The 16,055-nt window shown below is 44.1% G+C and overlaps 1 protein-coding gene across 1 annotated transcript in view; it reads right to left on the reverse strand.

The window, feature by feature from the left end:
- The window catches only part of MARCHF10 (membrane associated ring-CH-type finger 10), an 84,214-nt gene extending 68,760 nt beyond the window's left edge, over window positions 1-15,454 (reverse strand). Inside the window, exon 1 of the mRNA XM_032617494.1 lies at window positions 15,365-15,454. Within this exon, the coding sequence (XP_032473385.1) occupies window positions 15,365-15,454 (90 nt within the window). The remainder of the gene's footprint in view (window positions 1-15,364) is intronic.
- Between the last annotated feature and the right edge of the window lie 601 nt (window positions 15,455-16,055).

Consider the following 16,055-nt stretch of genomic DNA (forward strand, 5'->3'; position numbering starts at 1 on the left):
CTTGCTGGCCCGTGGGATCTTGTCTTGTTTCATCTTTTGGACTTGACCATAAACAGGAGCAGTGCTGTCCTATAGACTTTTCTTCAGTGTTGGAAATGTCCTATATGGCAGCCATGGGCCACATGTGGCTCCTGAGCCCGGAACTGCGTTTAAAATGTTATTTTAATTAAATAGTCCCACATGGCTAGTGGCCGCTGTATTGGACAGCACAGTTTTAGGCTTTTGCTGCCCTCGTGTAGGAATGCACTTTCTGACTTTTTAAGCCACTGCAGATTACTTGAAGAAGCTTTATTTTTCATTTCAACCTCCAACGTTTGTGTGGATGATCACGAACAAAACAATTAAGATGTTTATGTTGGGTAATCGCCTTCACACTTAAGCTCACCTTGCCTTCTGGGAGGTTCGGGCGATCTCACAGATGTAACCAGCTTGCTGAGCCAGGCCTGGGGCAGAGCCGGCTGCTGCTGGGGGCAGGTTAGCCGCCTCCTTCCAGTGTAACGCTGGGTCCTGGTGACCTGGAATCTAAACGTTTAGCCACTCGGTTGCTGATGGTGAAAGGATGACAATCCTATTCCTATTATCGGAGCGAACGGTGCTCTTGAAAAACTGAGGGCTGGTGCCCACCTTCTTTGCCAAATATAGTGACCACATGTCCTCAGTCCTTGAGATTTGTGCTCTTGGAAGTGGCCCATCCAGCAAGGATGCAGGATCTTGGAAGATGAGAAGGGGCCATGATGACTTTCTTCATTGAAGGTTGCTGTCCCCCAAGTCCTGGGCTAATCAGTTCCATCATTTTCTCTGGGGAAGTTGGGGGTCCTGGCCCTTCTCTGTGAAGTCTTTTTTTTTTTTTAATTCAATTTCTTTTTAAAAATATTTTTATTTTTGAACTTATTTTTATTATGTAATTTTGGTTGCGTTGGATCTTCATTGCTGCACGCAGGCTTTCTCTAGTTGCGGCGAGCGAGGGCTACTCTTCGTCGCAGTGCACGGGCTTCTCATTGTGCTGGCTTCTCTTGTTGCGGAGCGTGGGCTCTAGGCTCAGGGGCTTCAGTAGTTGTGGCTCGTGGGCTCTAGAGCGCAGGGCTCTGTAGTTGTGGTGCATGGGCTTAGTTGCTCCGCAGCATGTAGGGTTATTCCCAGACCAGGGATCGAACCCGTGTCCCCCGTATTGGCAGGTGGATTCTTAACCACTGCGCCACCAGGGAAGTCCCCTCTGTGAAGTTTTGAGAGGTCAAAATATCCTGGTGCCCCTGGCACCACAGCAGGCTCCTCTGGGCCAGCAGTGTACCGGGGACATTGTTTCCTCTTCACACTGAGAGACTGCTTTGCTTTTTAATGTACTAAATCATCCAAGGTGTAGTTGGTTCTGTAGAGCTGCTGTTTATTTCCCTGTTAAATTCTAATTTGATTAAACAGCTCACAGGGTTGTAGGTAACTTTGAAAAGGGTGTGAGATTAAGTTGCTACGTTAGGTTAGCTCTTAGAAATGTGGCCTGAGATGGGGCTGAGAGGAAAGAAGGTATTCTAGAAGCCTCAGGAGCTGCTCCTCTATCGCTAAATGTTGGAGCATCATTTGCAAGCATAGCTGGACACCAAGGCAGCTTATAACGAATCTAATGTTAGTATGACACTTGAGCATCTCACACGTTCTCACAATGATCCTATGAGATAATAGCATAATAATAAGGATCTCCTTGACGAGAAATTGAAGTACTTAGAAGTAAAGTGCTTTGTCCGAATTCACACTGTAATGAGGGAACCCTTGATGATAAGTGTTCTTTGTACTGTGTCACACAACTAACTTAAATGTATTTAAGAGGTGCTGCTTTATTATTATTTTTTGTAATTTTTACAACTTGAAGTACAGTTGATTTACAATGTTGTATTAATTTCTTCTGTACAGCAAAGTGATTCAGTTATATCATATGATATTGAATATAGTTCCCTGTGCTATACAGTAAGACCTTGTTGTTGATCCATTCTATTTTGTGTGTGTGTGTGTGTGTGTGTGTGTGTGCGTGCGTGCTTTTGTGGGGTTTTTTCTGTGTGTATGTTTTTACTAATGATTTTTTTTTAACTTTTTATTTTATATTGATAGTTTCGGGTGTACAGCAAAGTGATTTAGTTATACATATACATGTACCTATTCTTTCTCAAATCCTTTTCCCGTTTAGGTTGTTACATAATATTGAGCAGCAGGTTATACAGTAGGTCCCTGTGTTATACAGAAGGTCCTGTGTCATACAGTAGGTCCTTGTTGGTTATCCATTTAAAATGTAGCAGTGTGTATATCCGTTCTATTTATAAAAGCTTACATCAGCTAACCCCAACCTCCCACTCCATCCCTCCCCCAAGCCCCTCCCCCTTGGTAACCACAAGTCTGTTCTTTATGTCCCTGAGTCTGTTTCTATTTCAGTTCATTTGTGTCATATTTTAGATTCCACGTATAAGTGCTATCATATGGTGTTTGTCTTTCTCTTTCTGACTTACTTCCCTTCTATGATAATCTCTAGTTGCATTCATCTTGCTGCAAATGGCATTATTTCATTCTTTTTTATGGCTGAGTAATAGTCCATTGTATATACGTATCGTGTCCTCTTTATCCATTCCTCTGTCGATGGACATTTAGGTGGTTTCCCTGTCTTGGCTATTGTGAATAGTGCTGCTATGGACATAGGGGTGCGTGTATCTTCCTGAATTATAGTTTCGTCTGGATATATGCCCAGGAGTGGGATTGCTGGATCATATGGTTATTCTCTTTTTAGTTTTATGAGGAACATCCATAGTGTTCTGCATAGTGGCTGCACCAACTTACATTCCCACCAACAACGTATATAGGAGGGTTCCCTTTTCTAGGAGGTGATGCTTTAAAGAACGCCTCAGCACAGGCTTGGTAGTGATTGCTTTATCTTGGTGTTAGGTTGAACACAATCTCTGCATAACCAACGGTTAAAGCCACGGGTCGGAGTGAAGAGGTTGTGCCATAAGGGAGGGGCTGCCATGTTAACTGTGCATTTATCTGGGGATCTGCCCACCCCCAGGCAGGTGTTTAGAAATGGCATCTTGATACTGGATCTATTACTTGATGGTAAATGCCTCACTTTTTCCAGGCCCATCAGCATTGTGATGGTTTAAGACTGGGTTAAGGAATGGACAAGTGATGGAAGTTGCAATACAAGGGTCAAAATTTGGTGGTAGCACGCTTCGCGTCGTGATTGTACAGTGGAAAGATTTCCATGGATTAAGCAATCCACTGTCACACAGCCCACTCAACCAGGGAATGAACTTGCCTTCTCAAACCAGGGATAAAATGTTCTTTTGAGTTTTCAGCCACAGCAATGTCTAGAAGGAAAATACTCAGGGAAATGTTCCCTAGGTAAGAGGGCTTGGGTTGGGTTTACACTGTCTCATTGGACTATATCTTTCTCCTGCCACTTTCTGATTGACCGAGGATCTTTTGCAGCTCTAGTGCCTGATGTGACATTCCATACACTAAGCTCTGGAAATTGCATCAGTCCGGCCTGGGTTCTCCTTTGGGAGGTGCTAGCATTCTTTTTTTTTTTTTTTTAATATTTATTTATTTATTTGGTTGTGCCGGGTCCTAGTTGTGGCATGCGGGCTCTTAGTTGCAGCATGCATGTGGGATCTAGTTCCCTGGCCAGAGATCGAACCCGGGCCCCCTGCATTGGGAGCACAGAGTCTTAATCACTGGACCACCAGGGAAGTCCTGGTGCCAGCATTCTTATCCTGGGAAACTAGCTCTAGGATCTCCCTGGCCTTGGGGACCCTGTAGAAAGAGGTTTCATAAATTCTGCATTCCCTCAGGATTTGATACAGAGCAGGGCAGCCCCAGATTATGAAGGTTTAAGAACAACCAGATTTTCACAGAATTTGGGTGGGGGTCCAAACCTGGGAGGAGAAATCTTCAAACTAGCCCATGATTGTGGGAGTTGAAGATTTCTGGGCTCTGGTTTGAATGTCATAAGGGCTCTCTGGCTTCACTTGTACCAGGCAAAAGTCGAAGGATTGAGTGAGGAGGGATTGGGATTATAAACACACAGTCCTGATGGCTGTTGACAAGCATGCGTTCCATGACACTTCCCCTCACCCTGACCTTCCTGCACTTTTGTATCCAGAGGCAAAATCCTCCAGTATCCCCCAAAGAATATCTGTAATACAGGGAGCAAAGCAGAGGTGAAATTCACTGTGGAAAATTCGAATCTTGTCACTCTTCCTGATAGAGAAGGTGCAACTTGGAAGTTACTTGTACAGTCAGTACCCAAACCCTTGGGATAGCATCATCTGGAAAAAATCGAGAGTATCAAGTAATGTTGTTCCAAGTTCTCCGACAAACTGAGGTGCGGTGACATAAAGCAAACATGAAAAATCCTGTTCGCGTGCTTTAGAAATTGCCAGTTTTATGCACTTTACCACATATTTTTGTCTTTATTTCATAATTACTTTTATATGTACAGCTGCATCCTTTTTCAGATGTGGTCTGAGTGTTTTGCAATGATGCCTTAAAGAATGAGTAATTTGTGTAGCATGAAGAAGGGAACTACAGGAATCTGTCACCAGTTTGTCCCCTAAACACAGTTTGTGGAGAGGAGCGTGAACCTTCAAGTTCTAGAATATCCCAAATGCATGAGTGTTGCCATGCGAAATGGCCAGGACTCTGCATATGAGTCTTTGCATGAAAACAGAAGAACCCAGCTGCCCATCTGTTTAGTAATTCCAAACTAGGAATATGGCTTCATGCTACTGTTTGACTGAAATTACATTTTTTTCATCTGTCCTTGATTTTTGTTTCTAAGTGCAAAACTGTGAGAATTTATCTTAATGCTAAAAATGTGTTGTTCGAGCCAAACTAGATTTAAGTTTTGGATTAATCTCACTCCCTAAGTTTAATCAGCAGCAGGCATTATATTTAGTCCTTGGCTAACATGAAAAGATGCAGGCAATGTGTTCTTCTCAGCGCTGCCGACATTGTGAGATAGTCTCTTTCACCTTCAGGCTTTAGGTGGAATATTTTATTGTGTGATTTTATGTTCCTTAATAGGGAATGTAGATCTCTCCCAGGGATACATCCATAAACATCAATCACTGATGTTTTTAAGGTGTCCTTCGAACATGAAATAACCACCATGTGAACATCCTCGATTAAAGAAGAAACCCCAACAAGAACTTGATTGATATCAGGTATCCAGGATCTATCTTGAGGATCCACACCAGTGATAGAAAAGAGAGTCCGTCCTCTAGAGTATATTTCAGGCATAAAACATTAAATAAGAATTCATAAAAGGCATATTACTCGTCTTAATTTGCCATACTAACAACCATTGTTGAACGCAGCTTGCGGTATTCAGTGCTTGCATAGGAGAAGTAAAACTCTTACACAGACAAGATCTTAAACATGAAATATGATCATATAGCTCAGGGGTTCGGAGCACCCTCTCAGGGGTCAGACTGCCTAGAAAGAAAACTCTACTCCACCACGTACTGGCTGTGAAATCTTAAGTAAAGTTTCTTAACTTTTCTAGGGCTCAGTTTTCTCATCTGTAAAATGAGGCAAATATAGAAAGATTTATGAGAATTAAATAAGTGAATAGGTATAAAGCGCCTAGCACGGTACTGGAACATTGCAATCACTCAGGTAATGGTAACTACTACTACTGTAATCATCATTTCCCTATTGTTATCATCTTTTACTGATCTTATTATTTACTGCTATCATCCAGACAAAAATATTTGAACAATTTCTAGTTATTACCTGATGCAATTATTACTGCATTTTACTCTATTTGAAATAACAACTATACTAAGCCATGCAATGGGTAAGACTATAAGCATATATATATATATATATATATGTCTATATTAATGTAGACAGATCAAGTAGGCATAGATATAGGTATATAGGTATATTATGATGCAGTGCTTTAGAAGGCCCGGTGCTTCCGACTCTTAAAATCAAAGAATTGCAGCATTTCTGATTTGGGTGGTACCTCAGAGACCATCTCCATTGGTCTACAGGAGAGAAGAGTGAGGCCCAACCAGGGTGAAGGGGGAAGGTCACACAGCAGAGTAGGGGCAGGGGTGGCACCCAGGGCGAGAGCTCCTGCCCCTGCCTCTCCCTACCCTGCCCTTTAAGATTCTTCAGCATCTCCTTTTGGGGCTGGCTTTTTCCTAAGTCAGTTATACACACACACACAGACACACACACACCCCGCAGCAAAAGAGCGTCTCCCAGCATTCTAAGTACCTGTTTGGAAGGTGACCCACTTGAAAACCGGGATCTCTCAAAATTTGTCTCTTGTCCCCAAAATGGATCTCGTTTCTTCCCATTTGGGTCTCTTCTGTATTCCTGTCGTCTCAGGCAAGCCTGCAGAACAAAAAAAAAGATGCTTCTTTGGTTTAGGTCCACAGCTAGCTTTGATAACTTTATACTTAATTCCTGTTGTGAGAAACATGCAATACAGGCGTCCATCTCTAAGTGTTCATCAATACCTGTCACCAGGTGTGGAGACACTCCCCCAGGCATCACTCCCTCCTCCCTTTGCCCAAAATGTCAGGTCAAAAAATATTAGTCACTGCCTTAATAAGTTCAAACAACAGACATACTAAGAGGCATTTTGTTAAGTACTTACCCAACAATTGCCGTCCTAAGGAAGTACCCAATATACTGCGTTTACTTCTCTTTCTGTTCTCTTTCTCTCTTTTTTAAATTGAAGTATAGTTGATTTACAATGTTGTGTTAGTTTCAGGTGTACAGCAAAGTAATTCAGTTATACATACATATATATGTGTGCATGTATATACATATTCTTTTTCAGATTCTTTGCCCATATAGGTTATTACAAAATATTGAATATAGTCCCCTGAGCTATATAGTAGGTCCTTGTTGGTTATCTATTTTATATATAGTTGTGTGTATATGTTAATCCCAAACTCCTAATTTATCCCTCCCCCCTTTCCCCTTTGATAGCCATAAGTTTGTTTTCTATGTCTGTGGGTCTATTTCTGTTTTGTAGATAAGTTTATTGGTATCTTTTTTTAGATTCCACATATCAGTGATATCATGCTATTTGTCTTTCTCTATCTGGCTTAATTCACTTTCTTTCTTTTTTTTTTTTAATATTTATGTATTTATTTGGTTGCACTGGGTCTTAGTTATGGCTCCTTAGTTGCAGCTAACTGGCTTCTTAGTTGTGGCATGTGAACTCTTAGTTGTGGCATGCACGTGGGATCTAGTTCCCTGACCAGGGATCGAACCCGAGCCCCCTGCATTGGGAGTGCGGAGTCCTATCCACTGTGCCACCAGGGAAGTCCCTGGCTTAATTCCCTTTCAACTGATATTTCAAATACTCCAAAATAGCAAAACTTCTTGCAGCATTTCTATAGATCCAACGACTGAACTCACCTTTGTCCTACCAGGGCCAAATTACCCACTGTAAAGAAGTACAGTGTAAAGATGGACACTATTGTTCTCAACTAGGCCCTCCATCTCCCTCTTCCTGCCTGTGTTGAGAAAGGAAAGACTCCTTCTCCATCTTTTCCCCTCTGTTAGAAAATGCATCTCCTTCCTTGATGTAGAAGGACTTGCCAGAATTTCACGGCCAAGGAGAAAGCCAATATTCTGCTACAAGGTTAAGAGTAGAAATGACCTGATATTAATAAAACATTTACCACTTGGACTTGGGAACAGTGAATCAGTTACCCACAGCTAGTGGAATCCTGGATTCCCAAGAGAAAGGTGCTGTTTCACCCCGCCTTGCTTGGAAAGGGAGAGCACCCCAAAATGGTGGGGTTCTTTTTCCCCTTGGGTTTATTTTCAAAAACGATGCCGTATAGACAGCAACCCATTTTAATAATCCTGGATAGTGTTTGTTTTAATAAATAAGAAGTCCCCCCCACCGCCCAATGCTGAATAGTAGTAACTATAATAAATCAGTTACACAAACAGACACCAAATAATAGAATAAACCAAGGTAAAACTAAAGAGAGCCAGCTGGAGAGTTTAATGGAGTTCAACTAAATATGGGCCTCTTTTTTCTTATTCCTTTACGATGACTTCAGATTGGCGCTCCCTGTTGAGGGGGGAGCTCTGGCCTGGAGTAGAGTATTGTTTCCTGGAGCCACAGATGTCTCTGTTATCCTAACCCACTTGTATTAAAGGCACAAGAAGAAAATGCTGATGGGCTGAAAGTGGAGGAGCCTGTGTTAGCTATTGCACGCAGGACCGAGGCAGACTTGGTGGGATGAACAGAATTCCTGTGGGCGGAGTGTTTTTTGAAACTTCTCTCCAAGAATGCATGCAACTTAAGTATTTCTTTACCAAAAGGGGAGGAGGAATAGAATGGTTTGCAACGTTGAAAAAAAAAATGTTTTTCCCCTCTGATTCCTTATCCTTCCTCTCACAGAGGACCAGGAGAAGAAACCAGTGGCAAGGTAGGTACTTCCTCATTTTTATCTTGAAACAGCCAAGCAATCTTTCCGTGTAAATCAAACGTTAGCCCTCTCCAAGTTATTGCTTCGCTGAGAAGGAACACGGGGACAGAGCCAAGTTCGGACTTCCAGTCCTAGAAACAGCAAGAACCTAGCCATCCCTTCCCCCGCACCCCCGTCAGGGGCTGGTTTTCTTGTTATTTGTAAAGTGAATGATGTTTTTGGTGTTTTTGATGCTGGTTTTGTTTCTGCTTGGAGGGTCCTGAAGGGACAGGGGCAGAGGCGCCTGAAATCCACAGGAAGGGGAGAAGGAACAGATTTGTAATTCATCATCACCAGGGGCTCCCCTTACTCTGGAACTTTATTTCCCTTTCAATTTCACGTGTCTGGAGCTAGATTGCTATAAATAAGTTTCTGTTCATGTGACAAAACTGGCCGAGTCTTGAAACGGGAGGCTTCAAGTAACTTCTTCTTTCTTATTTCTGCGGAGAATCGGGGCTTCCTCCTTTCGCGTCGCGCCCCCTCGCCCCCCAAGCCCGTCCCTCTGACTGCAGTGCTCGCGGTCAGGCTGCCTTCTGTGCAGAAGCCACCACTGTAGGGCAGGACGCAGAATGTGCATCTGTGCCTGTGGGGGATGACATGGGTTTTGTGACTCACCGTAACTCAGTACAGGTAAACACGACAAACCACAGCTCTGCCACTTTCTAGCGTTGTGACCTTGGGCAGGCTGACTAACTCCATGGATTCTTGCTTCCCTCATCTGCGAGAGGGAGATGCCTCTATGCTGCAAGATTGCCGGGAGAGCATGAGGCTCTGTTGGTAAGACGCTTAGCAGAGTGACCGGCTCGCGGTGAGCGTTCAATAAAACTCATCATCATGACCATCGTCATCACCACCACCACCACCATCAGGCTCTAGCGGTTGTTTCCAATCCCATTTCTTGGTTTACTCCTTTTTCTAAACTCAGCCTTTGCTAAATAATGCGATTCTGATCTTGGTTGTGGAAGAAAAAAGACTTGAAGTTCATCCTTGTTTTTCTCCCCTGGACGTAGAGGTCTGTTTCCTAAGACTGCCCGTTCCCCCAGGAAGCCAACTGAGGGAGCTCTGCAAACTGCTTTTTCTTCAGAATTACAGCTTTCTGAACCCACAGCGATGCTCAAAGTTTCTTTTGTTCCCTTTATTACCAGCCCCATTCTTTTAGTCATCATCCGGGCTCCTGGTACCTTAAGAAGCCATACACCACAGGGACACTTCCCAGCCTCATGGTTCTGGCCTAAAAAGCATTGTAGCATCGACATATATACACTACCGAACGTAAAATAGTCAGCTAATGGGAAACAGCAGTGTAGCACAGGGAGATCAGCTCTGTGCTTTGTGATGACCTAGAGGGGTGGGATAGGGAGGGTGGGAGGGCGGCTCAAGAGGGAGGGGATATGGGGACATATGTACGCATATGGCTGATCCACTTTGGTGTATGAGAGAAACTAACACAGTATTGTGAAGCAAATATACTCCAATAAAGATTAAAAAAAAACCCACATCGTAACTATGACCCAACTCTACCTCTTCATCAGCAGTGGCCTCTGTCAAGGTTATTGTTACTTGAACCCTGTGAGTGTTTTGGGAAGTAGGACCTGCCTTCAGTCGCTTCTTTTGTTGTTGTTGTTTTTACGATCCAACACGTCTCAGAGTTTGGGGTTTTAATTGTCACTGGGGGCGTTATCGAAGTTCATTAGTTTTAAGAGGTTTTAAGAAATCAAAGGTGTAAAGAGTTTGCCATGATATCCCCCTGAGTTTATTTTTCTCTTCTGTGAAGAGCAGAGAAACACACATGTCACGTGTCCCTCCCCATGACTCCTACGGGAGGGAAAGTTGAATTATCTCCATTCCCTCAACCCCCTGAGTGGACAGTCCCCAAACCCTCGCCACCTGGTATAGTCACCCATCACGTCCTTGAACAAGTTTATATCATCATATTAGTTGTTTGATCTGCACTTGGAAGAATCAGAATGAATAAGCGACATGAAATAAAACCCACTTGAACACATGTGGTAGTCTAGAAAATCATCCTGGAACTCCAAGTGTAATCTTTCTCTCTAGCTTTCAGTGGACATTAATGGCTAAATTTCGCCACGAGTTACATAAACACATTTGACGGAAAGAAGGGGAAAAAAAGCTACACAGCATGAACACCCTTGAAGACATAGAGCCAAATTCTGAGATGTCGTATAATTATGTACTAGTCACCCGATTCTGAAATAGCATGTAATATGCCAAATTATCTCCTCTCGTTTTTTTCAAACGGGTCCCACCCAACCACTGAAAGGAGTAGCATCAAAATAATTCAGGGTGGGTTTAACCTTCCTCTCCTGCCACTAGCAGACAGACCTATAAAGTCACTGCTAATTTGGTACCTACCAACCCATATTTTAGGCTATAGCAGGAATAGTGTATACAGGAGGTTTCTAAGGGCCTCGATCTGAGTCAGTTCATTAAAGGCAAGTCCATCTCAGGAAGGCATGTGTGACAAATGTCTATGATTTGGGAGTCACATCTGGTCAGTAGGTCTTACACTATTTGTACACCCTGAAACAGGGAATCCCTTGCACATCGCTGGGCTGCTCGTGAAAGCTGGGATGTCCACGAGTAACCGGCCAAGCTCATCAATGGCCCAAGGTTTCAATATCCATTCAGTGCAAACTCTACCTTAGTAAATAATCTAAATACACAAAGGTCGTATATGGACCAAGTAACTGAGGGGTCATTAAAGCCATGCAATTCTTAAACCCCAACTTTAAATCTTTTCTGGAACAAGGCAAGGGACAGAGTCAATAATATAACTCATTGCTGTTCCCGTCAAAGTAATCGTTTCTGTGGGTTTCTATATACTTAATTCGACAATCCTCAGAACATATGAAAGACAACCATATTTATCTTTGCAGACCTTGTGGTGAGTGGTTTTGAAAATGCTCAGTGAAGGTGGATTTAACTTTGAGGATTGGTTACAAGTCAGCTGGATCTATGTCTGATAAAGAGTTGGTGGTCAAGTTCGGTAACGCTGGCTTTCATCAATGACAAGGCATTCGGTTCCACAGAGGAGAGTGAGACTCTGTCCCTGCCCTTAGGAAGCTGCAGTCCAGTTTGATAGGAAAACACACAAAAGACAATTTCAATACAATTTCATCAGCAATGAAAAAGAGGTATGAAAAGGGTGCTTTGGTATTGGACTGATGGAAACGTTCTAAAATCAGCTGATGGCAATGATGGCAAATTTGGTCAATTTAAACTTAAAACAGGTGAATTTTATGCTATGTAAATTATACCTCAATAAGGGGTTTTTGTTTTTGTTTTTTAAAGAGGGTGCTTTGGGAATACAGAGGTTCCCTTTAGTTCTAAGTTAAAACTATGGTCTTAGGACTTCCCTGGTGGCGCAGTGGTTAAGATTCCATGCTCCCAATGCAGGGGAGCCTGGGTTTGATCCCTGGTCAGGGAACTAGATCCCGCATGCCACAACTAAGAGTTCGCATGCCACAACTAAGGAGCTGGTGAGCCACAACTAAAGGAGCCTGCAAGCTGCAGCTAAAGGAGCCTGGCTGCCGCAACTAAGACCCAGTGCAAACAAATAAATAAATATTAAAACAAACAACTATGGTCTTCACCACCCTTGTCGAGAGAGTAGGGAAGAGGGAAGAGGAGGTTAGAGAAGTGGTCGAGGATTGGACTGGTCTTGCTGTGGTTCTTGGGTCTGGGACACACCTCTACGTGAGAGGAAACAACCGAATTACATAGTTTGCATTTTACATAAATTTCAGTCTGAAAGGTGGCAAGGCTGGAGGCCAGGAGGCCAGTTATGAGGACATTGTAATAGTCTTGGAGCTAAACTATGGACGTTGCAACCAGGGCGATGGCCATAGGATGAGAAGGGAGGCACAAGCTCATGAGGTTTGAGGTAAACTCAGCAGGACTTGGTAGCTGGGGGATATGGGTGGTGAGGGCGAGGAAGGAGTCAGGGAAGGCTTGCGTCACTGTCTTCAGAGAGGGGCTACAGAAGAGGATGGCAGGGGATGGACACATGGAGTCCAACTGTGGACACACTGAATTCAATGTGCCCGTGTGACACCCAGATGGAACCATCCAGCAGGCAGGTGTGCATGGGATTCTGACACTTTGAGAAGACACAGGATTACAAGTCATCAGTGTATGAGTGGTGGTTACAAACATAGGAGGGGATGAGATGGGCCACAGGCGTTGTGAATTAGGAGAAAATTGGGCTGATGGAAAGCTCGGGGAATTAACCTGTGAGGGGCAGGGAGAGGAATGTGAGTGAAACAGGAGGAAAACCAGGAGAGTGCGATGTCAGAAAGCCAGAGAAGTAATGTTGCGAGAGGGAAAGAGTAATGGCGCCAAATGCAGGTAAAGCTTCAGAAAACAAAGACTACAAAGGCGTCTGCTGATTTCACTACTGACCTCGGCGAGCACCGTTTCAAGGGAGGTGAGGAGACCGCCAGGCTGCAGCAGGTGAGGGCATGAATGGGATGGCGGGGCGGAGTGGAGACAGAAGTGTAGCTGACTGTTTGGGGACATCTGGAGACTGGGAAGTGCCAGGGCTGTGGCTAGAAAAGGACACATTGTCCACAGACGGCTTTGTTCTTTTGTTCTCAGTATGAGAGAGAGTTGAGCATGTTTGTGGGCTGAGCCAGTAAGAAGAAGAGAAATTCCAAGGATGCAGCAGAGAGGTCCATGGATGGAGAGGGGCTGGAGACAGAGGGCCACGGACCAAGATCTCAGGTCCGGCACCAGGAGGGAGACTGTCCTTCACCCATCGAGACTTGAGGGCTGGACGGGCATGCAGCCTGGGATAGAAGGGGAAGAGCTGAGTGGCTCCCCACCTGACGGCCTCAGATTCTCTGTTTGGTTACACGTGTATGTAAAACAGGAAGAGACGGTCCTTGTTGAAAGTATGGGGACGGGAGGTTTGAAAAAAGTAAAGTTTAAACTGTGATAACGGAGGGAGCTAATGGACAAGAAAACATGTTGAAGTGAGTCATCCTCTATTCCTCTCTTTCCCTCACTCCGCCTCCCCGTCCATCAGCAAGATGTCTGCGCTGCTTCTATATCCTGGTTCGGGCTACTTCTCGCCACCCCTGCTCCCACCACGCTGGTCTCTCCTAAATTTCTATCAGGTTCCTTACAAGTTTTTCTGCTGCTTCTCTTGCCCCTTTCAGTTGTTTACCCACACAGCAGCCACAGTGATCTTAAAAAAAAAAAAAAAAAAAAAAAAAAAAAGGTAAAGCAGATGATACTACTGCCCTGCTTAAAATCATTCAGTAATTCTCACTGGGCTAAGAATAAACTCCAAATACCAAGCTTTGTCCTGAGAGACTCCACACCATCTGGTCCTAGCCACCTCGTCCGCATTCTCCCTTGGTGTTCCAGCCGCTCTGGCCTTCGTTTGTTTCCTCCAGCGCTCCAAGTTAGTTCCCGCCTCAGGGCCCCTGCGCTTGCTTTCTTTCTGCTCGGGACGCTCTGGTAGGCGCTTTCCCATCATTTACCTCCACGACCAAATGCTACTTCGTCAAAGAGGCTTCCCCAGCCCTACTGCCTCTGCTTTTATAGGCCTCATTATATTTATCATATACATTATATTGTCTTACATATTTACTTTACTTTGTGTGTGTAGTTTGTTTCTCAATCCTAGAATAAGAACTCCGGGAGAGCAGGGACTTTGTTCAGGACATAGTAGGCATTTAATAAATATTATTACTTATAAGGACGGTGTTGAAAGTGTCCTTATTAACAAGGACAGTGTTGAAAGCCCAGATGAAGTTAGAAAATAAAGCTGCAGTGGCTCCAAGCCATGCAGTTGTGCGGTTTTCTTCAGCAGAGACCATCAAATAATAAGATTGATTTTCTTACGTGCCTGTTCTAGAGACAATTTCAGACAAGTATTTCCAAACCTGGGCTGTGTGGCAGAGGCATCTTTGTGGAGAGGAGAGGGTCCCCCAGTGTGACCCGTTTAGATGTTTACGTTCTTATTTAGTTTGTAGAGACTCCCTCAACTTTACAGCCTTGGAGGTGGACTGGCAAGTGTAGGAGGAAGTTGCTGGCTCCATTTCCAGGCTCAGAGCTAAGCTGTGCTACACAGGTGAAATCAGGTTACTGAGATCGCTCTGGTTTCCTTGGTGCCCCGGGAGGTTCAGTTATATTTGAGATTGCTAAGAAGGAGGAAAACCTGATGACGGCAGGCCTGTATTTTCCTTAGGGAAGGAGCGCTTTTCGATCCTCAGTTGAGGCTGAGGACCTGCCTCCTTGATTGGCGAGGGCTGACCTCCGGCCAGCGGGCTGAGTGACACTTTCTAACTGCTCCCAGAATCCCACAACCCAGCCTGGCAAGTTTGTCCTATGCCAGCTCTGGGTAATTACATCATGACTCCTCAGGCTCCCTGTCTGTTTTGGTTTTGCCTGTAAACACTGTAGCTAGGGTGACGAAGAGTTAGCTTATTGTAGAATGCGCTAACCACCTTTCTTCTGGCCGGAGGACAACAGGAAGGGCGTGTTATTTTATAAATGGTAGGGTAACCCGGTTAACTCCTTAATGTCTTTTTTCTTGGTGGCTGGTTTATCCAGGTTAAGCCCCATGTCATTGGTTAATAACGTTTGTGTGCCAAGCTCTGTGCTAACTAGTTGAAAAATGTTATTTCCATGACGATATTATCAGGTGGAGACTATTATCCCCATTGTACAGATGAGGAAACTGAGACTCAGAGAGGTAAAGTAGCTTTTCAAGGTCACACAGCTAGTCAGTGTGGGTTTTGGATTTTAGAAAGCTATCACTGCTTATCATATACTGATACTGTAGCCTGAGTTCTCTCCGAATACCGTAAGTGAAAGTAGAAGATACTCCCACTTCCTGCCATTACCTGATATTCTGGGCCCGCCTTATGCTGCATGTCCCGCAGATATTGAACATCACTGACGAACTTCTGCCTGTCCTTTGCTTCATGCAACATGATTCTTCATCCGTGACCTGCATATAAAAGATAAATAAATGTGCTGTGATATCATCCTTTGTTGCTTTGCCATATTTGGATTTCTCTTAGTATAATTGCTTTTATTCTCTTATTAATCTAATATCCATTGTTGGAAAGGCACAGATGCTCCTTTCAGACTGAAAGGACTCTTTGTATGGGTGTCGATGCCTTTACGGCCGTCTTGTTCCAGACATAAGTAATGCAGCCACTTTCATGGGCTGGCTTCAGTGAGCCTGTTCTGGTTAGTCATAGGGAGTTAGACTGGCAGACACCTGATTTAGAAGCAGTTCTACCACACGACAGAAGAGAAAACCCAAGAACCTAGCTAACTCAGCAATGATCAAAGCTCTGAGCCCCTGGTGACTTAAATTCATTGACTCAACAAATGATCACACCCCTATTCCAACTCAGACACTCTGCTGGGCTCTGGGGTACGGCGGTCGGCAAGATGACATGGCCCCGGCCTTTGTGTTGCTACCATCTAGCCTGGAAGAATGGCAATGAATGTTGCTGTCCCCCAACCCCTTCAGACTCCACATGACTTTCTCACATACTTGCTCCTCCTTCCAAGTTTTCTGAA

Source organism: Phocoena sinus, chromosome 20, assembly GCF_008692025.1.
Source record: "Phocoena sinus isolate mPhoSin1 chromosome 20, mPhoSin1.pri, whole genome shotgun sequence".
Classification (NCBI taxonomy): Eukaryota; Metazoa; Chordata; class Mammalia; order Artiodactyla; family Phocoenidae; genus Phocoena; species Phocoena sinus.